At 29.7% G+C, this 24565-nt stretch overlaps 3 protein-coding genes across 4 annotated transcripts in view; all 3 read right to left on the reverse strand.

Annotated features, from left to right (window-relative positions):
* Positions 1 to 1840: 1840 nt before the first annotated feature.
* On the reverse strand, positions 1841 to 9655 carry LOC113384768 (hydroxysteroid dehydrogenase-like protein 2). The gene is made up of 12 exons (XM_026622526.1): positions 9482 to 9655; positions 8316 to 8479; positions 7457 to 7548; positions 7265 to 7386; positions 7104 to 7190; positions 6602 to 6720; positions 6430 to 6532; positions 4810 to 4904; positions 4691 to 4740; positions 3371 to 3524; positions 3173 to 3304; positions 1841 to 2052 (listed from the first exon to the last, which is right to left on the reverse strand). Exons 1-12 carry the CDS (start codon positions 9496 to 9498, stop codon positions 1940 to 1942), a joined length of 1248 nt encoding a protein of 415 aa, XP_026478311.1. The 5' UTR covers positions 9499 to 9655; the 3' UTR covers positions 1841 to 1939.
* A 4834-nt stretch (positions 9656 to 14489) lies between these two features.
* LOC113385247 (nudix hydrolase 8) lies at positions 14490 to 17053 on the reverse strand. Its single transcript, XM_026623080.1, has 6 exons — positions 16765 to 17053; positions 16393 to 16511; positions 15706 to 15797; positions 15242 to 15382; positions 14972 to 15041; positions 14490 to 14913 (listed from the first exon to the last, which is right to left on the reverse strand). Exons 1-6 carry the CDS (start codon positions 16863 to 16865, stop codon positions 14546 to 14548), a joined length of 891 nt encoding a protein of 296 aa, XP_026478865.1. The 5' UTR covers positions 16866 to 17053; the 3' UTR covers positions 14490 to 14545.
* A 1170-nt stretch (positions 17054 to 18223) lies between these two features.
* The window catches only part of LOC113384645, a 58161-nt gene continuing 51819 nt past the window's right edge, over positions 18224 to 24565 (reverse strand). For both annotated transcript variants that reach the window (XM_026622389.1, XM_026622390.1), the window contains exons 2-5: positions 23979 to 24372; positions 21442 to 21711; positions 20877 to 21371; positions 18224 to 18843 (exon numbers count right to left, since the gene is read on the reverse strand). In XM_026622389.1, the coding sequence (XP_026478174.1) occupies positions 18450 to 18843; positions 20877 to 21371; positions 21442 to 21711; positions 23979 to 24322 (1503 nt within the window). In that variant the 5' untranslated portion in view covers positions 24323 to 24372 and the 3' untranslated portion in view covers positions 18224 to 18449. The remainder of the gene's footprint in view (positions 18844 to 20876; positions 21372 to 21441; positions 21712 to 23978; positions 24373 to 24565) is intronic.

The raw sequence follows: 24565 nt of genomic DNA on the forward strand, positions 1-24565 counted from the left end.
ATCGTCCAAAACTCGAAAATAATATTTTTTTGCATATTATATAACATTTTGCAAAATCTTGGAAAAAATGGATGTATGTGTACGTGTGTGTGTGGATACAATTTTTCGTCCAGTTTTTGTGGTCAAAAATCAGATATAGTCAAATAAGAGAAAAGGTCAATAGTCACAACATAAAGTTAGCAAACAGGATTCTCTGGCAAACACCTACCTTCGGAAAGCCGACTGCCAATTTTTGTCAAGCTTTATTCTAAAATTATTACATCTTCAATCAAAGATGTTGTCGAAAAAGAATACTGCTTTAATTGTGTTTCCCACAATAAAGTCTTCTAAATTTTTATCTCACTGTTTAATTACGTCTCTGTTTGGTCTTCGATTTGCTAAAGGATACACATCAGCACCAATAAACACTTTTCACATCATGGATATTAATTATTATGAAGAGATTTCATTTAAAAACAACTCTTGTATCTATATGAAACCCTCAGTGTATGCTCATCCACCTAAATTTAAGTATTGTTTTATATTAATTATATTACATTTATTTTTTTCACCAAATTATGTGCTAAATTAAAATCCACCCTGCGCAAGGATCTGCAGATAAAAACAATAAATAAGCTCATACAAAAACAAAGCAAACTAGCTGTAAGTGGAATTCTGTCTTGAGGCAATTATGGCATCGTGCCTTAAGGCAAATTGCTGAAACTTCCCGCACCGTAACGAAATGTTCGAGGAATACTGAATGTTTTCAAATAGATTATTATAAATATTGTAACATTGTGTAATATTTATAAGAATTATATAAACCGAATTGCAGAGTTAAAATTAAAATCTTAAATATTTTCGATATACAAAATACTAAAAAAAAAAAAAAAAAAAAAAAAAAAAAAAAAAAAAAAAAAAAATTGAACAAAATTTTTTTTTTCAAAATCAATTATTTTGTTAAGACAAGCAGAAAGTTCTTTGAATCATTTAAATCGGACGCTTAGTTCTCTCAAAAACTGCCATTTTTTACATATTTAGCTCCGTATCTTCGAAATGGCTGGGCCTGCCTTTGCCAAAAACTAATAAACACTTCTCCCAATCATTACTAATTGAATGTTTTTTAGATCATTCAAATCGGATACTCCGTTCGCTCAAAAATTCGATTTCTATTTTCTGCACTCTTTGCTCCGTATCTCCGAAACGGCTGGACCTGCCTTTGCCAAAACTAATCAGCTCTTTTCCCAATCAATAGGAATCGAATGTTTTTTGAACCATTCAAATCGGTTGATCCGTGCGCCCTAAAACGTGACTGGAAATTTGTATCCACACTACATACACACACACACACACACACACACACACACACACACATCCATTTTTTCTGAGGTATGCCAAAACGTTCAGAAACCTTCAAAACGTCGAGAAATGTAAAAATTTTCAATTCCGATTTTCGGCCCATTACAATAACTTACCCTACGGGAAGTTAAAAATATAATAAAAAGCTGCTAGATTATCTGAATAATAACATACACTAGTTAAACCAAGAGGTATCGATTCAAACACAAAATATGGCAATCTCATTAGAAGTACAAGCACTGAAAAAAAATCAATAAAGGTATCTAGTTGGAAAATCTTCCTCAAAGTTATAAAAACCAGCTCATAGTATATATAAAAAAAAAATTATATTCTGATAAAATGTATGATAAAACAAATAAACTTTCTTCTCCACATGCATTCTTAGAACATTTCAAAATTAGTATTTAAATTTTCATGTAATTCTTATTGAAAAGGCTGTTTTAAAAAATGTACGTTATATATTTTATAATCTTAAAATACAAATACTTATATTTTACTTGTGTAGGTACAAAAACAGTCACATGTAGAAAAGACACATTTCAATTCCCAGACGACAGATGAAAATCCTGCAATACTTTTTACAATATAATAATTTTTTTGTTTACAATTTTGATTTTAGCTTTGCCATCAGCTTTTCCAGTTTCATAGCCTTTTGAAGATCTCCGGAGATCTTCAGCTTGCCCATCATGTAGGCGACTGCTGGTTTAAGTTGACCTAAAAGAGGGAAAAAAATTAGAACTAGTGGTGTATGGCATCGTGCCTTAAGGCATATTGCTGGAACTTCCCGTACCAAAAATTATTTTTTTTTTTAAAAAGATTAACATTTTTGAAAAAAATTTACTCTGAAAAAATTAGATTTTTGAGAAACTATAAACTTTTGACAAAAATTTACTTTTCTTAAAAAAAAAGACTTTGAAGAAAAATTTATTTTGAAATATTTTAGAAATTCTGAACTTTCTTCAAAGTAATCGTACTGCTTTAACTGCATGGATACGAAATATGGAAGCGCGTAAGCGCCGCGTCGCCGTCTAACGAAAAAATATTGGTACGGAACGCTTAGGAATGTAAACAAAATTCATACTTATTGTTAAAATCTCTATAAAATATCTGATAATTTGATGTACATATGTCTAATAATCATTTTTGACCGCCAAATGGCATTTTTTTTTTTACTTTTTTTTACTAGATCTCCGAAATGGCTAGACCTGCCTCCATGAAAATAAAGTTCTTCATCTTGTTAATACAAGTAAAATATTTTTTGAATTATTTAAATCGGACGCTCCGTTCTCTTAAAAACTGAGTTACCGTTTTTGGCACTTTTTGCCCCATATCTTCGGAACGGCTAGACCTGCCTTCGCCAAAAACTAATTAGCAAGTCTCCTTATCAATACGAATAGAATGTTTTTTGAATTATTCAAATCACTTCATCCGTGTTCCCGAAATCGTCGACGAAAATTTGTATCACACATACACGCACATACACACACACACATACACATACATCCATTTTTTCTTAGGTATGCCAAAATATTCAGAAGGTTTTGAAACGTATAGATATATAAAAATTTTCATTTTCGATTTTTTTGCGATTACTATAACTTGCCCTGCGGGAAGTTTATATTAAACTTTTGAATGGCTAAAATTTCTAAAATCGGTCTAGCCGTTTTTGAGAAATCGTCGATGTAAGGTCAAAATTCAATTCACATTTTTACAAATTTGGTCTCAAATGATTCAGAAAGACTTGAAACGTCGAGAAAACAAAATTAGCAAATCAGACTTTCTGGCAAAAGTTAAAACTTCGGGAAGTTTTAATAATAGTGATTAATTTATTTACCTCCAAACATTTTCAAGAAATTATCAGTGTCCATTGTAAGAACAGCATCAGCCTTTTGTTTAGTCGGTGGTCCTCTACCGACTGAACCAGCTCCTTCTTTCAAATTCAAATGCCATGTGCTCTTCTCAGAACCTAAAACATTTTATAAAAATATACCTTGAAGTAAATGAAGATAGCATATAAAATTTTATTACCCACCGGTTACTTCAAATTGATAAATAGCATTCGTGCTCTGAACAATTTCCGGACCCAAATTGGCATTAATAACTTGGAACAAATGACCAATTTTACCAGAAAAATCAACACTGCCACTCGATGACCCTCCAGAACTTCCAACTGGCGTCACTACTGTCTAGAAGAAAAAAAAACATAACATAAATTATCATTCAAAATTAATATTTTAGTTAATTTTTATATTAATACCTGATTAAAAAGAAGGGTATGGGCATCTAAGGTGTTGGAATTTTTAGGGACAGAGGAAACGCGGTTGAAACATTTTTCAATAATACTTTTCTTATTTCTCAGTACAATATTTTCCATTTGTGTAGGATAATTGTCCAGAACTTCCTTGTTCGTGCAGTTTTCAAACTGCAATTTATTCCATTCGGTTTTATCAAGAAGGTACTTGTTGGTGATTTCTTTTAAATCTTTGCTAACGTTTTTCAGTTTTTCGTTTGTATCGTCCTTCAGCATTTTTTCTGTATTTTCAGAAGACCACAAAACAATATCATCATCTGTTATGTTCTTTTTAACATAACCGTTGTCCTCAAAATTTTTGTTTGTGTATTTATATGTAAAAATATTTTTGGACGGTACAAGATCGTCGTTTTTGGAATCTCTGGTGCACAGAACGTCGCCAAAGTTACACTTTTCCGATTTGTTATTTAATATTTCACAAGTGTCCTCAGTCACCAATTTTTTATCTTGCGGAGGTAAATTTTTAGAAGGCTCAATATCAACAGTCTTGTTAATGAATTTTTTTAACGTGTTTGTTAATACTGATTCATTCTTCTTCTGTCGTCCAGAATTTTGGAATACCAAACTCGCAAGAGCACTCATAATTTCACTATTAAAAAACATCGGAATAATAGATTTAACACATTGTGTATCATCAGTCTCGTATGAAACCATATCCAAATATTGATACTCGGTATATTCACTATTCCAAACATCATCGACTTCTTCATATTCCGTGGTGTAATAATCAGGAGACCCAAATAACGCATTCAAATCGAAATAAATAAAATTTCCTAAACCGAATTTGAACAGATCATATTTTGGCAAAATACTTTCGACCGTACACGGTTCTTTATCTTTTGTAACAATTTTCTCGATAGTTTTCATCACGTCTTCGGATTTATTGATTGGATTAACAATATCGATTTGTTGTCTTGTGATTTTATCGTCATCGTAAATATTTGATGAATTTGGTAACACATCTTTCTGCTTAAGCAACTTTCAGGATTAATGGACATAGGAATTTAGGATTGGATTAGATTTAGGTTGATTTATACTTACATTGGCGTTTGTTCCCAGGAAGAAATCTGGCATGAGTTTATCACTGTTTTCTGAAAATTAAATATTAAAACTTGCTTTTTATAGTGCGAAAAAAATTGTCATAAACGAATTATATGAACCTGGTTTAATTGCATAATGTTTAAAATCTGTTACACCAGCCTCTGCTAAAACTTCATCATCGATAAGGAATTTACCAGTAGTCTTCAATGGTGTTCTGTGAAAAAAATTATTACAAAATTTTCAACAGTTATCAAAATAACCAAACAACGCGAGTCTATATCAAATTTCATCAAATCGCTTTTAAATTATTAAAATCGGAACAGCCGTTTTGGATATTTTCGAATTTCTTTGCTCCCAGGGACTCAAATGCTTCCAAATTAATAAAAAAAATCTCTGAAAGTTTTAGCTGTTAATATTAACTTTTAGATAGTTCGCACTTCAACCACAGTTTTTTATAGAAATGATGGAAATAAATAATACCATGGGTAAAATCCCATTTGTTTTTTTTTAGAATTTTATAACTTAGTGAATCAAAATTTTGGGAATAACATTGTATTTGCTTTTTTTAATCATAAATAAAAAAATTACAACAAACATTTGATATATTTTATAAAATAAAAATTTACTTAGGAAGAAATAAACAAGAAATATTTCAAAAATTACTCAAAATATATTATATTATGATGAAAAAATCGTAATTTGTTGAAAATTTTCTAAAAAAAAAACATGGTTCTGAATTTCAATTGATATTTGTTCACTTATTTATATTTTTATTATTCAGTTTCCCACCTAATCCACTTATTAATCAGTTATTTCAGAAATTATATATATGATTATGTGTTAATAGAAATATGAGTAGTTGGAGGCAAAACTTTCAAAAAAAAATTTAACAATTTGGAAACATTTAAACCCCTGGGGGGTTAACTTCAATAGAAATTCGAAAATACCGATATTAAGGATCATACTAAATTACATACACACGTAATTTTTCTCTAAATATGCAAGGAAAGTCCTCATAGACTAGCATTACGTAGAAAGAAAGAGCAAACGGCACTTATTAAGAGAAAAGTATATTTAAAAGAGAAAATCAAAGTATTCTAGATCCTCCCCCTATGAAGTAATGTTAACGTCGGTCGCTGTAGGACAAAGAGCAAAAGAAAAGCTAAAGTTTTAGTCGGTAATATACCCAGGCAGTATTTAGACCGACCTACCCAGAGAAAAGACCTAGTTTGATATTCGTAAATGCATTTTCTTTGCTATACAAAAAAAAACATTCTTTTCCTAAATTTGGTGTCGCGCGATTAAGAACGAGAAAACATAAAATAAGCAAGACAAATTATCTTCTTCTTCAGAAGTTTTTTATTTTAATTTTACCATAAATTGATATATTTTTTATTGACCGAACATAAAGCAATAATTTTTAGTCGATTTTTTCGATTTTTTGGACCTCTCTCCCCTTGGTGATATTTAAAATTACCCACCCCCATCAAACATCACGTGTATTTTTAGTTACGTAAAATTTTTCGAATTTACAGAAAAGTCTTTTTTTTTTTGAAAATTTAGGTAAAAAATAAATACACGTGATATCTTACTAGACCGTCCCGCCCCCACGTGATTTTTCGAGATTTTTTTGACAATTTTAATAGATTTCTAATATCAAAATTTTTATCAATGAATGTACCATCAAGAAATACTAAATATTTTATAAACTAAATTTTTTTTAATTCAATTCGACTTACTGGCTAAGGACCACATATGCAGCATCAGCCATAATTTCAGGAACACGAGACACTTCAGCAGCACTGTCCCCTGCCAACATCTCCATTGCAGCTGTATAAATAGCTAAAAAAAAAACAAATAAAGCAACCACAGTTTTAATTATTATTTGAATCCGTTGGAAATAATTCTTACCTGTTCGTGGCCAAAGTGCATTTACAGAAATATTTTTGTTTTGATATTCTCTAGCCATACCTAAAACGCACATACTCATTCCATATTTAGCCATTGTGTATGCAACATGGTCTCTGAACCTGAAAATAATTGAAAAGTTAAATATATAACATTCTTTTACCACTGTGAAGTCATTTTGATACAAAACAAAAAATTAAACGACAAAAATGAATTAAGATTTCTGTAGGAAAGCATAAAAATCACATGGATAACTTTAAAATTACGAAATTACTACTTTGAAAAAAAAAGTGAGGCACAGTGAACAATTAAAAAGGAAAAATTATGCAAATTTAAACAAATATATAAAGAAAACAAATTCCATAAAATTATAAAAAATAAAATTAAAATTAACAACAGTCTTTTAAAGAAAAAACTACATTCTTTTTCCACTAGTTATATTAAATGATATAAAAATTAATTCAAACCATGGTTTCAAAGTATAATTTATTTTTGGATTACTTACCAATCAGGATCCATATTCAACGGTGGAGAAATATTTAAAATGTGTCCATGCGAGCTCTTTTGTATATGTGGCAGGCATTCCTTTGATCTGATAAAACAATAATCAAAATGAATAAATCATGGCAGATTATAATAATGAGTATTTAAAAAAATAATACATACACTAAAAATGTTCCTCTAGTATTAATCTGATGCATGAGATCAAACTTTTTCATATCTGTATTTTCTGTGGGCGTTAGAGAGATTGCACTGGCATTATTTACTAATATATCTATTCCCCCAAACTTAAAAAAAAAAAAATAAGAATAATTTTAATAAATAATTGATAAAAATTTTGAGATTTAGAATGAGTACCTTATTTACAGCTTGTGCGACGGCATCTTTAACTTGCTCTTCATTTCTGATGTCGACTATGCAAGGCAATGCTTTTCCTCCGGCCTTTTCAACTAGAAAAAATAAACAATATATATATATATATATACATATATATATATATATATATATATATATATGTAATATTTTTGCAGCCAAATCGTCGATTTAAAAAAAAAATTAAATAACAAAATTATTTTTTCCATTAAACGTTTTGACACTTGATGTGTGTCATCATTCAGTAATCAGTAATCAGTAAAAAACATATAACAAATACAAAGTTGATGATAAATATAAATATATAAAAAAAGGAGGGAATTATACATACCAAACCAGGAAAAACAAGAGAAAAAATTAATTATGATGTAAAATTGATTGAACACTAAATTTGTGTAAAATAATATTTTACATAATAGTAAATTGATAATAGTATATATTAATATACTATTATATTAACAACCGAGAAAGTGAAGGAGCACATATTGCCCTCCTATATTTTATGTTATTAATAGCGGTGCATTATGGACACTGATCAAGGTTACAAAGCAAGTGTATATATATATATATATATATATACATATATATATATATATATATATATATATATACTAGCTGGCTCAAAAAACGTTTAGCCAAAAAAAAAATTCTAGAAAATGTTTCAAAGGATAGAGCGAATAAATTTTGACATATTTAGTACTCAAAAAGCCGATAATTGATCAGTTCGATATAAGCTAGATAAAAAAAATTCTTTTAAGACTTCTAAAATAACTATTATGAAATAGCTAAATAGGATGGTAAAAATTTATAGTTGCGTGTATATAGTTTTATAACAATTTCTTACTCTCTTCGGCAGCGCTATAAATAGTCCCTGGCAATTTGGGATGTGCAGTTGCAGTTTTGGCAGCAACAACAATATTAGCACCATCACGAGCTGCTTTTAAAGCTATTGCTTTACCAATTCCTCGAGAGGCCCCAGTAATAAACAGTGTTCGACCAGCAAGTTTACTAGAAGATAAATGGAAAATAAATTAATATAATCTCTTTGATAAAAGATATATATTAGATAGAGTAAATTGTGAAATTTATAATAAATTAATTTATTTTATTCTACATTATCATTATTTATTACAATTCAGCCTGGCAACTTAGATATATTTATAAATAAAATAAATAATAATAATGTAGAATAAAATGATTTTTAATTTAGGAGAATAAAACAATGTAATGCAGGTTTTTTTATTTTTTTTTTTGCACAGATTTATTGCCATTCAAAGTAATATAATATTTGAACAGAATATGTTGGGTGTAAATGCATTTAAAGAGATTATCTCCTATGAGATATTTTTTTTTGGCATTTTATTTAATGTTGTATGGCCATTTTTTTTCAATCTTCAAGTAGAAGATTTCTCCCTTAATTCTTTTAAATATTTGTTTGGGAACTTGATAATTTTTCATAGTATTTTTTGCTCCTATCTTTTATCAATTACATAGAAACAAGATTCTTTGCACACTTACCAGTTAAAATCAATTTAACTTAATCGACTTCAATCAATAAACTGTTAGGTATATGCATTCGATATACAAAATGAAAATTAAACAGATAATGTATTAGCCGATTGAAATGCTTCATATTTAAAATAATATACAGTGTTTTGTATAATAAAACACTTTGCAATATATAATTCAAAGGGTAATTGTTAAGTAATCATATTAGAATGGAAGTAAATTAATCTGACTTATAAGTGATTAGCATTTGTTGGATTTGTGCAAAATTATTGTATGTCAGATCAGTCGAACAAAAATAATTAAAGATAATGAAGTATAAATTAAGAATGCATATTTAAATATCAAAATGACGTATGACTTATTTAAAAAAAAACTATTTATTTGATTACTATCTGAATCTTTGCATCGAGAACAACTTTTAGGCCAAAGTCCATTCCCATACAACATAACCTCAAAAAAAATATTTTTTATTTAACTTTAAGTAAATTATTTTATACAAACCCCGTATTTGAAATCATGTTTTTAATCTTGTGTTCACTTGAATTTATCCAATGGAATTAATATTTTTGCACAAGGGAACAAAAACAAAATTTCCGAACTGTTTTTGGACCTAAAATGACAAGTTGCACCTTGCACTACTCTCCTACTCTCCTTCTGCCGACGACATAAATAAATAATAACAGTACTTGCAGTCGAAGCGAAGGTGGAATTATTGACAAAAGATGGCAGTGATAATTGGTTGTATTTCCTGGAAGTTAAAATTTGAATTAATGGTTATATTTAGTTTGTTGTTTTTTTGTTTGTTTGACAATATATATTAGTTATTACGAGTTACTTTCACATTTACACAACTAATATAAATATCTTTTTTTTTATGTCATGTCATTTTAAAATTTATGTCATGTCATGTCATTTCAAAATGCTACCTTTACAAGAAATTAAGGGCCAATTCTCCAATAAAATAGAAATGTTATGATAATGCTATATTACAGTCCTATCTTCGTATGAATTGGTAGTAAAAACCATAAAAAAAATCTATCTATTTGCTGTGCGATTCGGCGTTTCACACATAAAACCTAACTTCACGCATGTTTATCAAATAAACCGTTGTCGAGCCGGAACGCTCCGGAACGTATTTCCGGTACTTCCTTTTCGGACAGGAACGCGTTCCGGAACTAAAGATGGTTTTGGTAAAGCGACTGACGTATTGAAAAAAGATTTAAAAAATCAAATTACTAATTTTTGACGAATTTCCATGCGCATTATTAAAAACGAGGATTTGAACCCAACCCGAACCGGGACAAAAACCGGAACAAACCTACTTTTTTTTCGAATCGTGAACCAGAATCCGCTTTTTCTCCCGAACTGGAATTTTAAATACTAACACCGATTTTCAAATTTCTACCGACCGAAAAAAACGGAATATTACTTCTACCGAAAAAACGAAAATACTAGAACTTTAAATACGGAAACCGATTTTTAAAATTTTATCGTTTCTGTAAAAAAAAGCACATGGCCACTGACCGTATCATAAGATATTGAACCGGCCGTAAAAACCGAAAACCGGAAACCAACCGAAAAAATGGAAAAAACGGAATATGAAACGGACCGAAAAAAACGAAAAAACTGGAACTTAGAATACGAAAACCGATTTTTTAAATTTTACCGTTTCAATAAAAAAGCACAAGACCACTGACCGTATCATAAGACATTAAAGCGACCGAAAAAACCAGAAACTAACCGAAAAAAACAGAAAAAACGGAATATAAATACGAAAACCGATTTTTAAAATTCTACAGTTTCGGTAAAAAAAAAGCACTAGACCACTGACCGTATTTTCATGAGATATTAAACCGACTGAAAAAGACCGAATTTTCATAAGATATTAAAAACAAGGATTTGACACCAACCTGAACCGGGACAAAAACCAGAACAAACCGACTTGTTTTTTCCGAACTGTGAACCGGAATCCGTTTTTTTTTCCGTTTCGGTAAAAAAAATAGTAACAGACCACTGACCGTCAAAGAATAGGCCCCTAAATTTACATAAAGAACTATTTATCAAAAATAATAAATATCAGAAATAATTATAAAAAAAACTGCCCAAATTTATTTTAATGGTAAAGTTGCAATTTTAAAACTGTTATATTTAAGTAATATACCCAGAAACAGCAAAAACAAATATTACAAAGCAATAGCAATAGTACTATAAGAACCAGCTTAAACAGTAAAAAAGAAAATTGGTTTTATAGAAAATAATCAAATAGAAATACTAAATAATATTATTAAAAACATTAGTAAAAAAAAAGAAATTATAGATCAGTAATTATAGAAGACCAACGGATAAATGTTTGCGACATTTCCGGTTTAAAAAATCAAATTTTAATCTAATTTGATTTTTAAATCGCTTCACATCATGCACGGCATAACACTACCAAATACTATCAATAACCATTTATATTTGCATGAATATATAAATTATTACCACTGTATATTATTATTCACTTTACAATGCTTTTATTCTTTGTCACTTTTTGCATTTATTAACCCAAATTTTATTAATTAAAATTATCCAAGTATATTCTAGGAATTACTTCAACAGACTGACACGTATATACGTATAAATTTGGTTCTGTAGACTTTTTCATGTTTAGACTACGACCGTAGCGTTTTTCAATAACAACATATGTTGAACATTGGACCGGATTGATAATTATGCTATTGAAAGCATTACACTGCACTTTAGTAAAAATAAGCCTATAACCAATAATAATATGTAATCATATCAAGTTATTTGTAACCGAAAAATAGAAAGTACAAGTCATTGTTTTTATTCATAGTTCAAATTCTCTACGTGAATGAATTATTAACTTCCCGTAGAGTAAGTTATAGTAATCGCAAACAAATCGAAAATGAAAAATTTTATATATCTTTACGTTTCAAAGGTTTCTGAACATTTTGGCATATCTTAGAAAAATGGATTTATGTGTGTGTGTGTGTGCGGATACGAATTTTCGTCGACGATTTCGGGAACACTGATGAACCGATTTGAATAATTCAAAAAACATTCGGTTCGTATTGATAAGAAGACGTGCTGATTAGTAATTGGCGAAGGCAGGCCTAGTCGTTCCGAAGATACAGGCAAAAACGGTAACTCAATTTTTAAGAGAACGGAGCGTCCGATTTTAATAATTCAGAAAACATATTACTTGTATTGACAAGATAAAGAACTGATTATATTTTTGGGAAGGCAGGTCTAGCGGTTTTGGGGATATTGTGCACACATTTTGTGTAAATTTTTTTAAATTCCGTACCAAGATTTTTAAAGACGGTACGGGAAGTTCCAGAAATTTGCCTCAAGGTACGATGCCATGCACCCCACTAGTTTTATTTATATATGCAAAAAAAAATACTTTTCCACATGCCATTTTTTAAACTATTGTTTGGGTATGTTGGGCTCAATAATAATAGCAACTAGAACATTAATTTTGCTCTTTAAACCGCCATTAGCATTACATTAGGGTGGGGGGAGAATCTAGAATCTTATATTTTTGTTTGGTTTTCTTTTCCCTTGCAAATTTCTGATATCATCATCACTACTGGTAGTAGTTCTGGTGTGAATCTATTAATGTCTTTTCTACAGCAACGCATTGCGCACTAAAACGTGGGCACACATAGAAAACGTGCTCCGCATCTTGGGTAGGATCAATTTGGGTGTAGGATCTAGAATGTTATTATTTCTTCTGGTTGGAGTCATTCTCTCTTCCCTTGCAAATTTCTGAAATATCATCACTTCCAAAATAGTGTAAGTCTGCCAATGTCTTTTCTACAGCATCGCGTTGCGCACTAAAACGTGGGCACACATAGAAAACTTTCTCCACGTCCTTAGTTTCGAAATAGCTTTCAAAATTGAAATCCGTTTTTAAGAAAACATCGACGGAAGGTCAAATTTTACTTCACATATATGTTTTCCAATTTTAGTATCAAATAATTTAAAACATCAAGATAAAAAATAAACCGATTGAATTTTCTTAACAAAAATTCTCCGTCAGTAAGTTAAAAATAAACCGTTCTTGTAAGTCATATTATATATATCCAGTGCTGGATTTACAGTAGGGGCAATCGGGGCTACTGCCCAGGGCGGCAAATTTTGGGGGGCGGCAAAATTTGGATAGTGAGAAAAAAATTCTATATATAATCAACTTTTTTTAACATTTTTATTTCAAAAAATATAATTAACAAAACATAATACGATTGCAATGCAAAATTTGGGTTGAAATAAACGATAACTAAAATTTATTATTTTGTCTTGCCTCCCTCTCCTAACGTAAATTATCAAATTGGATAATAAGTTATCAAATTTGGCAATTTGGCCAAATTATGAACTTTTTGCAAAACAATCGCGCTGGGTAGCTGTTTCAGAGAAGAAATATCGAAACGCAATTACCATTTTTCGTAATAGCCTGTACCAAAAGCTAATCAGCACTTCGGATCGCAGATCAACCGATTTATGATTCAATTCCTATTATAAGGAGACGTGCTGATTAGTTATTGGTCAAGGCAGGTCCAACTGTTTTGAAGATACTGGCCAAAATGCCAAAAATGATAATTCAGTTTTTGAGAAAAAAGCGTCCAATAACATTCAAAAAAGTTTACAGAATAAATAACTGCACATTATATTATCAGATATTTTAAAGATATTATAATATTAAGTATAAATTTTGTTTACATTTATATAAGTTCTGTAACATGGTTTATCCGTTAGACTGCGACGCGGCGCTTACGCGCTTCTATATTTTGTCCCTCGCAGTTGAAGCAGCGCGATTGCTTTAAAAAAAAAGTTCGAAAGTTTGTAAAATTTCAGGGATGGGGCGGCATTTTTGTCAGTGCCCCGGGGCGCCAAATTTCTAAATCCGGCCCTGTATATATCATCCTTGCCTGTAATTTCAAACACAAATTTGTAAATAAATGCAACAAATGTATTAAATGCAACAAAAATATATTTTTTAAACATAAAATATCAATAGTTTCTCTATATGGCTTGCTTACATTGTACTTACATTTGTTTACAGATCTGTTACAGATCTCTTTTTAAATATATACATATAATAAAAATAATTACAAAAACTGTGTTTGTATAAAGATTAAAATTGTTTGTCGACTCCAAAGCCTTTGGCACACTTCGTCGAATGTGGTGACTAATATTTACATGTTAAAATAATTAAAATATACAATAATTTTTGGCAGTGAATGTTTTTAGATTTAGTATAATTTTCTGAATGTGAAGTAAAAAAAATCTGTTTGTTATTATGGATTTATGCTTTAAGAGTTACACATACCACAAAATAAATTGAAAAAGGTAATTATTATTTTGTATTTTAATTTATCTATAAAATCTGGAATCATTTATTAATAACCTGAGTTCTATGAATATTTATAAATACAAAAATACTATGTATAAATTTAATGTATTCTTTCAAAAATCACAATTTTCTAATCCATCTTTTCTTTTGTGGCATGTGCTCTCATTTTTTTACTCTAAACAATTTCCTATAAAACTCTACCACTACTTCGTCTGATCAATTGTATATAAGAGATATGGTTTGTTTAAAAGTTCAACAAAATGTGATTCATGTTTAATCGACAGCTTATTTTCTTTATTACATATGTACGTTTGTAAAATCAGTTGATTATGTTCCGATACCACATCACTTTCCATAACTTTATCTAAATCCATCCACATGGCACTAGCAATTTCAACTTGGTCAATTTTTATATCCTCGTTTATAGCTTTGAGACTCATCATGAAATAAAGATCTGAACTGTTGAAATTAGCATTATGGGAATGGCGGAAGCAAACTAATGAATCGTATTCAGTTTTTATGTTGGTTTCTTCAAAAACTTCGCGTTGAGCTGCTTGGACTAAATCTTCTCCTGAAAAAATGGGAAAATTGACTCCTGCATAGGGATGGAAGATGATTGAAATATTTACCTATATCCACATAGCCTCCAGGTAATTTATATTTTGGTATGAAAAAATTCTTTTCCTTGACTAACAAAACCTAAAACAATTAATTTTGTCTTCAAGAATACTAACCTAACTTACTTACATTATTTCATGAATAATACTTTAATGATTAATCAAAACAAAAAATTAATTGACTATTTATTAGCTTGTTTGAATTTCATTTGTTATAAGTATAAATATATATAAATATTACACATAAAGTGTAAAACTAGGTAAGAAATTATAATTTTTTACCTGATTTTTAGAATTGATCACAACAGCTCCACTTCCAATCATCGTATGAGCATAAGCAGGTATTTTACAAGGCTCAGTAGTTGATAGCCAGCGATACATCATGACAAAACCAGCTCTCGCATGATGAAATTGAAAGCCCGACTAATTTATGAAACATTTTCCTTACATGGGTTACAAAATAAAATAAACCAATAAAGTAATCATTCAGAGTAATTCTCTCTATACATTCAGTATATCTTTCTTCACTATTTACCCAATATTTAAAAAAAAAGCAATTAATTAAATTAATTCATTAAACAAAACTATATTATAAAATGAAATAAATCAATTTCAATCTGAGCTTTAGAAAATACACAAAGTAATTGAGCTTTAGAAAATACACAAAATTAAAATAAGTAAATTTACTTTAGCACATGTAAAATATATATTAATACATTTATCTATTATAATTAAATTAAACTCACTGTGGCCAGTATAGGTACAAGACATGCATCTTTATGAGCTACTCGAAACCAAACAGCTCGGATATTCTTTTCTGTCCAATGTTGTATTGAATCTATAACAAAAACATTATTTCAAAATCAAATCAATTTAATTTAGATTAAATATGTTGTATGTATTTATTTGTTTGTTGAATATTGGCAATTACAGTATTATGGAATCGAAATTATTGAATAATAATAGGTTTGTCACATTTTAGTTTGTAAATAAAATTTGGGTGAATAAAAATGTGTACATTAACATTTATAATTAGTGTTTTAGAATTTTTTTAACGTAAACTGTGTCAATCAAATTTTCTCTTGCAGTTGCAAATATGCATTGTTTGCATACATCTAATTATAAGATATGTGTTGTTATTGAGTTTTTGTTCTTTTAATTCAATATGTTCCTACATATAGAATATAGTCTTAGATATGATATGTTTATAATTTTAATATTATTTAATGAATGATGCAAAGAAGAGTGTAGTGGATTTATTTATTTTATTTTTATTTATTCATTTATTCATAAGCAAGCCTTAATCAATAATAATAGATATTATTTCAGGTTCTTGTCAAGATTTGTATTAATATATATATATATATATATATATATATATATACATATATATATATATATATATATTTATATATATGCATTTATTTATTTACCATTTAACTTGTTCAGAAACGATGATTCTTCACAAAGTTCTTTGGAAGTATCAATAGTTGTTCCCCGAAATCTATCCAGGGTTCCTTGAAAGTATCGGTCTTCATTACTGGACATGGAACTGAAAATAATTATTAGAAATTAGATAACAATAAAACTTACTTTGTAAATTTTACAAAAATTAAAAATATATAAACATTAATAATTAGAACAATAATTTAGTACATTTATATTATTAATAGAACATTTCATCATGTATGTTTAATAATCTGTATAAAGATCTTAAAACAATAAATAACATTTTTCTATTAATATGGTAAATATTTTGACACTTCTTCATGGTTATGTCACAGACGTCAAAAATTTGAACAAACCTGAATTTTGAACAGCATGTGGTCGAAATGTTCTTAAAAAATAAACTTCTAGCTATTCTATTAAAATTTATCTTAAAAATAAGATCATTTATTTTGTACATTTATAATAAAAATATATATAAAATGATTAAAATATGCTTGCACGAGCATTACACCACAATGTCAACTTCAAGAGTCAAGGGCGAAGGTTAATAACATTTTGACGGAAGAAAATAATAGAATTTAATAATTGATTGTGTAGTTTTATATTAATTGATGATTTTTATTATTTATTTCAATATTTTTTGATATTTATTGTTTTACTGCATGTATAATTTTTATGTTTATTTTTTATTTTTTAATTTTTATTTATTTTATTTTGTATATCTCATTTGACATTTAGCAGTGTCATCTGTTTCTGCGAAGCGGAAAGCGATATTTGACATTTGCTAACGATACAGTGTACGGTATGAAGTTGGCGCCGAAAGAAAATTTAGCTGTCAACTTCAGATGTATTTAACGGATTCATATTCAAATCTGGCAATTATTTTGTCAAAACAAGCAGAAAGTTGTTTAAATCATTTAAATCGGATGCTTGGTTCTCTCAAAGACTGCAATTTTTTGCACATTTAGCTCAGTATCTCCAAAACGGCTGGACCTGCCTTTGCCAAAAACGAATCACTACTTCTACCCGTCATGACAAGTTGAATGTTTTTTGGATCATTCAAATCGGATGCTCCGTTCTCTCAAAAACTCGATTTCTATTTTCTGCACTATTTGCTCTTTATCAGCACATTTGCCTTTGCCAAAAACTAATCAGCACATCTTCCTATCAATACGAATCGAATGTTTTTTGAATCATTCAAATCGGTTGAACCGTGCGCCCGAAATCGTCGACAAAAAAATTTGTAAATGCATATACACACACACATCCATTTTTTCTGAGGTATGCCAAAATGTTCAAAAATCTCTGAAACTTCAAGATATATAAAAATTTTATTTTCGTTTTTTTGCGATTACTATAACGCGTTTAAAATTATAAATAACATACAACAATATGATTACTAATAAATATATTTTTTTATAAATAATTGTGGCAGTATGTTCAGTATAAATATTATTATAATAGGAACAATTTTTAAATATCTCATCATACAAAATTAAATTACTTAAATGCTATAATATTTACGAATTATTTTATAACAATATTGTACTATTATATGCTAGTAATAAATATTTGAGTACATCTATCTTAACAATTATGTTTATAGAGTCTGAATATCAGGCGATTTAAACGCCTGATAAGTAACATCGCATAATCAATATTTGGAAAAATTTGCTATATAAAGGAGTTCAAACTCGGTAAACATTTGGTAAAAAGAAATATCATTAGCACTTTAATGCAACTAATTGAAACTGAAATAATTGAAAATCTCTGTATATAACATATCAGACAAAATGATTTACCAGTTTTCCCTCCATATTCATTTAATTATCAATAAGAAAATAATTTACTTACTCCTAAAACCGTTTCTATTATTTTATCACAACTATATGCTCATGATACGTTGAGAAAAAAATAAAATACTGAATGTAATCTATGTCACATTAAAATTGAGTAATATCAGATCTCTACAGTTGTAATACATACATCTATTAAAATTAAATCGTTCAGACTAGATATAGTTATTTACCAAATTTCGCAATCAATGCGCATATGGGTATTCAGCTAAATATTCCACTAACATTTTTGGCAACTCCAGCCTGGTATAACCTGGTAACAATGGTAGTTTTGGCTGTCCATTTTTATTTATTGCATCGTGAATTTTCAACCTGGATAAATGTTTCAAACTCGGGACCTCTTTGTATAAAGGTCGTTTGAGTACAATTTCTGAATGTACGGAACCGGTGCTGTCCATCCAGACTTTGTTGTCGATTTTTTTCTTGACGCCATCGATTTTGTGACTGTTGCGTTTTTCTTGAAGAAGTGTGAAGTTTATGTAGAATTCGATGAGTTTTATGATGCAGGTGAACTTTGGCATTGATTGTTGGAGGTTTTGCTGAGAGTCGAGGCAGAAGACACCGTTTACATAACTTAATCTGGAATAGAAGAAATATAATTGTATTAACTATAGAAAAAAATGTATACGAGAATTATATATACGTCGGGGTGCCACAGTACTCAATTATACCGATTTCACACGATAAAGACTTATGATAAGCAATTTTTCGTTCATTGTGTTTTTATAAAAAGTCAATCAAAATATAAAATAATTCTATTAGACTATGACTATTTCCAATGAGATAAATCCATGGATTTTTTAGCTCTTTATATAAATTTGGATGGCTATTTTTTTTCTCAAAAAAAGACGTCCCAATATGAATTCATCCACACTAAAGAACGCCCCTATAAATGTGAATTGTGCTATAAAACATTCACATTTATAGGGACGCTCTCAAGTATGAATGAGCAGATGGTCCTTTAATAAATAATTTTGCAGCCTCTTTTACAAATTTTACATTACAAAAAATAAATAACATATATCTCTCATATGCAGAGGAATGCAATACCGGTATACCGTTTAACTTTTCGGTTCAATACTGGTATTCCCCTTAAAAATTTCGGTATATTCGATATTGAAACATAAGCTCTAATAGATACATGTCACACCTTTTTGTTTGAGTTTCTCGGAACCATTTAAACTATAAATCTAATAACCTTTAGTTCGTTCTATGTAAAAACAAGTGTCAAAATATTATATATAATATTTTAATACTCGACTCGCATTAAACTGAATATTTATTTCTTTCTAAAGGTCTTCATATCGAGTCTCAATAAAAAGAATTATTATCTATATTAATATCTGAATTTCAATTTCGATTGATTAAATTGAATAAATTTTTACACATTTCAGGAAGTTCATGCAACTTGCCTTAAGGCTTGCCTTAATAACCTTTAGTTCATTCTATGTAAAAACAAGTGTCAAAATATTATATATAATATTTTAATACTCGACTCGCATTAAACTGAATATTTCTTTCTTTCTAGAGGTCTTCATATTGAGTCTCAATAAATAGAATTATTATCTATCCTAACATCTAAATTTCAATTTTGATTGATTAAATCAATTTTTACACATTTCAGGAAGTTCATGCAACTTGCCTCAACGCTCAATGCCACTTTCAACTAGTTTATTATTAAAAACGCAAGCTTTGTTGAAATACTGGGAACGTATATTTGTATTGATATTGCATCCCCTAACCGATATCCATGAATATCAGTTTTATATCCAAAATTTTATTACTAGACTAGCAAACCCGACGAACTCCGTTTCGCCACCAGATGGTTTCGTGAGAAAGATGAATAAATTTTTTGTTTGTTTTATATTTGAAAAGGAAAAAATTTGATTTTATTATACAACAGTAATGAATTTATTTCGATTACAAAAATGAAGTGTTTTTTAGTTGAACTTCTCTAAGTAAATGAAAGTGAATCCGCAAATTATCCGTTTCATTGAAGTGCTCTTTGGTAAACCACATTTTTTGTTATTTGGTCTGACGTTAACACAAACAAAGCGGATGGTTTTCCAACTCGTGAACAGGCAACGTATAACTGCCCATTTGAAAAACAATGATTTTCTAAATAATCTATTTGAAATTTATCCCGCAAATACTAAGCGATTGGCCTTGCGACTTGTTATTGCGAACGCAAGGCAAACTGGAAATTGCAATCGTTTGAAGTCAAACGGAAGACAAGTCAGAATCATTGGTATGTCACCAAATCGCCAGCAATTTTTTATTGTATTGTGAAATTCAGTGCGTGTACATCATTATTCTTTGCGGCAAGAATTGCTCGTTGACTTAACTAAGCATAATTCTGATAATTCTCACTAGTGTCATTACTCGAATTTTTAATTACGGTGCGTGAAGTTCCAGCAGCTTGCATTAAGGCGCGATGCGATGCACCTTCGCAACGAATGCAAAATTGTCGAAATCGGTTTGTGCGTTCAGGAGTTATTTCGTCAGGAAGGAAAACCCGACTTATTTTTATATATATAGAAGATATAAAATTTTCGGTAATATTGTTCAATTTTAGCTTAACATAAAATTCATTTATTTATCTATTTATTCACCTTATTGAAGTTGGCCCACTCTTCGTCTGCACACTCAACGAGTACAAATAATTAGGATCACTAGAATTCCGAACCAGAAAAGTCCCCAAAGCACAATCCTTCAACAACTCCTCGCTCTGCTGCCAAGTCATACTATCATAATACCAACAACTATTTGACAACCTTTTCGCTAACAGTTCCAGCCTGTTCAGCTCACTTTGAGAATCCAATGTATCCTGATTGTGCTGCAACCAGGGTAATAGAAACACATTTGTCGTGTTCAAATTTTGATTCAGGACAATACACGAAGGTACATTCTGCTTTGTGGTGTCACAATTTATTTGTAAAGACAATGGCCTGTTTTGTCTTTGAGGGTAAGATAGTATTTGGAAATCTGGTGGTATTGTCGGCTGCAGGATTTCTGATTTTTGGGTCATCAGGATGTGCGATGTGGGTCTTGTGCTGGTTGTTGCAGGTAGGACGAAGGTTAGTGGCATACTTGGCGAGATTTGAGAACTAGAAAATAAAATACACATTAATATTAACAAAAAAAAAATATATTCTAGTCTTTTATTTTTCTATTTACCTATCAGCTGTGACTTGTACTTTAGATTCCCTCCTGGAATCTCGTCTGCCATCCTCCGATCTATTCAGCAATGTTTCAGGTTTATGATGATTTCTTTTAAGGTTTTTACTACTTGAGTTTAATTTACTATTCCTTTCGTCTATATTTCTGAAGGCTGGGTTTCCAAAAAATCTTAATGGGTTATAACTACTGTCTTCTAGTGGGGTAATGGGTTCGACTGGTTCTACTTCTTGGTTTATGGTGATGAGGCCTCCACCAGATAAACTAAATCTGAAAATAAATAAAATTTATCAATATTAACGACAAATACTCTAGAAAAATGTTTTAGTCATTCAAATAATTTCATTGTCTCTTTGTTACTATTATATTTGTAATAATTTTCATATTTTCAATTAATTAAATATCATTTTTATTAAGTTTTATCAAGATCAATTAATTTTGAGTTTTGTAAGATTTTGTATATAATAATGCTATTTTTGTGTTATAAAATGTATTTAATTATAAGCTTGTCTTTGAATAAAATTAATAAATGTAATAAATATATGTAGTAAATAATTAGTTACATATAAATTAATAAACACAGTTTGAGAAATAAATATTCTTCTTGTAATATTCTTGAAATGTTTGTTTGAAGCCAAATAGTCGAAACAAAAAACAATAAATAACTTAATTGGTTAATATGTACGTTTTGACACTCTATGTGTGCCATCATTCAGCAAATTAAAAAATTCGAACCAGGAAAAAGTAAAACTTTGATTAAAATAAAATATTAATATAAATATTGAATAATAAAGTCACATAGTTACTAAATTACAAAAAGAAAACTTTTTAGAAAAGAAAATTTAAAAAATGCGTTTTTTGTTATTTTTTGAAAATGCTCATCCCTAAATTCTGATTGTTATTGTTTTTAAAAAAATCGAGAATATCAAAAAAACTAAATTTAACTAAACTAACTACTAATTTTTTTTCTGCGGGCCATTATTTAGTGAAAAAAAATCTTATTTTTGCTAGAGTTAAAAATGTTTGACTTTTTTTTAATTTAATTATTCATCTTTCTTCTGAAAACATTAATTGACTAATGTACAATAATAATGTAATGTTGTATACAAAGTCAAAAAATAAACAATAACCAGTATTGCATTTTTGGAAATTTTGGAAGCATTTGAAAAAATTGAATACAGAAAAAATATACTTTTATGATTTTTGCAAATGGCATCTTCATCTAAACTTTCTTTACATTTGCAAAAATTGAGTGAAGTGTTTTTTGAATCATCGGACCAAATCGGACGCTCCAATTTTTCAAAAATTTAATTGCCATTTCTTGCACTTTTTGCCCAGTATCTTCGAAACAGCTGGACCTGCCTTTTCCAAAAACTGCTCAACACGTCTTCCCATCAATAGGAATCCAATGTTTTTTGAATTATTCAAATGGGTTGATCCGTTCTCCCGAAAACGTGAACAAAAATTGTATCCACACATACATACACACACGCACACATACACACACACTCATAGATACATCCATTTTTTCTAAGGATACCAAAATGATCAGATGAGATATGCAAAAATTATCATTTTGGGTTATTAGGCGATTACTATAACTTATCATACAGAATGTTAAAAATAATTGCATAAAGTGCTATCTAGAAGTTTTTAGGATTCAATTTTTTTATATTTTCAAAGTAAAGCTATACAAAAATATGTGTACTAAATAAAAATATTTTCGGAGGAAATTTCTGTTTTGACCATCACGATCTTTCCATGTTTCCTTCCCCAGAACCACAAAAAAGAGTTTTTCTCGAAGTTGTCCTTTTCCATACGATGATAACCACGATTTCTCAACTTATACTGAAACTAAAATTTACATCAGTGTGAACTACAGCTCATCCCAAAAATCCCATTTGCACTATTTTAAATAAAAAATAGAGAATATCAAAAAAAAGTTTTAGTTTTTACTTCTCGTAGGGTAAGTTATAGTAATCGCAAACAAATCGAAAATGAAAATTTTTGCATATCTTCACGGTTTGAAGGTTTCTGAACATTTTGGCATACCTTAGGAAAAATGGATGTATGTGTGTGAGTGCGAATACAAATATTCGTCGACGATTTCGGAAACACCGATCAATCGATTTGAATAAATCAAAAAACATTCGATTCGTATTGATAATGAGACATGCTGACTAGTTTTTGGCGATGGCAAAACAGTAATTAAGTTTTTAAGAGAATGGAGAGTCCGATTTCAGTAATTCAAAAAACATTTTACTTGTATTGACAAGATGAAGAACTGATTAAATTTTTGGGAAGGCAAATCCAGCGGTTATAGACTCTCAATAAAAATAAGTTATTTGGCGGTCAAAAATGTTTATTGGACATATACACATCAAATTATCTGAAATTTTATAGAGATTTTAATAATGTACACATGTTGTGTAATTTTTTTTGGATTCCATACCCAGATTTTTAATTACCGTACAAAAAGTTCCAGCATTTTGTCTTAAGGCACGATGCCAAGCACCACTAGTTTTTCTATCTCTTACCTATTACTGATAGGCCTCTTGGTCGAAACATGTTCCCTATAAGTAACCATCTCGGCATCGTTTTCTGCCTCCATCGAATCGTAATCCTCATCGTTCCAATCGTAATAACAACAGTCCTCGTTGATTTCCGAATTGCTATCGTACGAATTACTATCGTAGCTGTTCTGCCCGTCGAAATTGTTCGTCGTCGCCGATGCAACGATGTCGTTGCAATGGTGGTCGAACGCCATCCGCCTTTCCGTATCCGTTCGGGCGAAAGGAAGTGCGGTCGGAGTCCCGACCGATGCGGCCGACGTCACCGGAAACACGTGGCGACATTGGGGACAACTGGATAGTGTCAGCATGGTGATGGTGATGGCGGGGACGAGTTGGTTATTTTTGGTGAGATGAGATTCTGGAAGGAAAGAAAAATGTGGTTAGGAAACGAGAATTAAATCACTTTTAATTTAATTTAAATTATGTACTTTGAAATTTATTGAAAAACTGTAACAGTAGCACGTTAGTATAATTTTTATTTTGTAAATTTTATTTAAGTAGTGTAGGGCGGGGTACAAAGGTCCAATTTGACTTCGAGCTAATATATTGTG

The sequence above is a fragment of the Ctenocephalides felis genome, unplaced genomic scaffold, assembly GCF_003426905.1.
Source record: "Ctenocephalides felis isolate EL2017-DRISC unplaced genomic scaffold, ASM342690v1 CF-g0.4_SCAFFOLD_03571, whole genome shotgun sequence".
In the NCBI taxonomy this organism is placed as follows: Eukaryota; Metazoa; Arthropoda; class Insecta; order Siphonaptera; family Pulicidae; genus Ctenocephalides; species Ctenocephalides felis.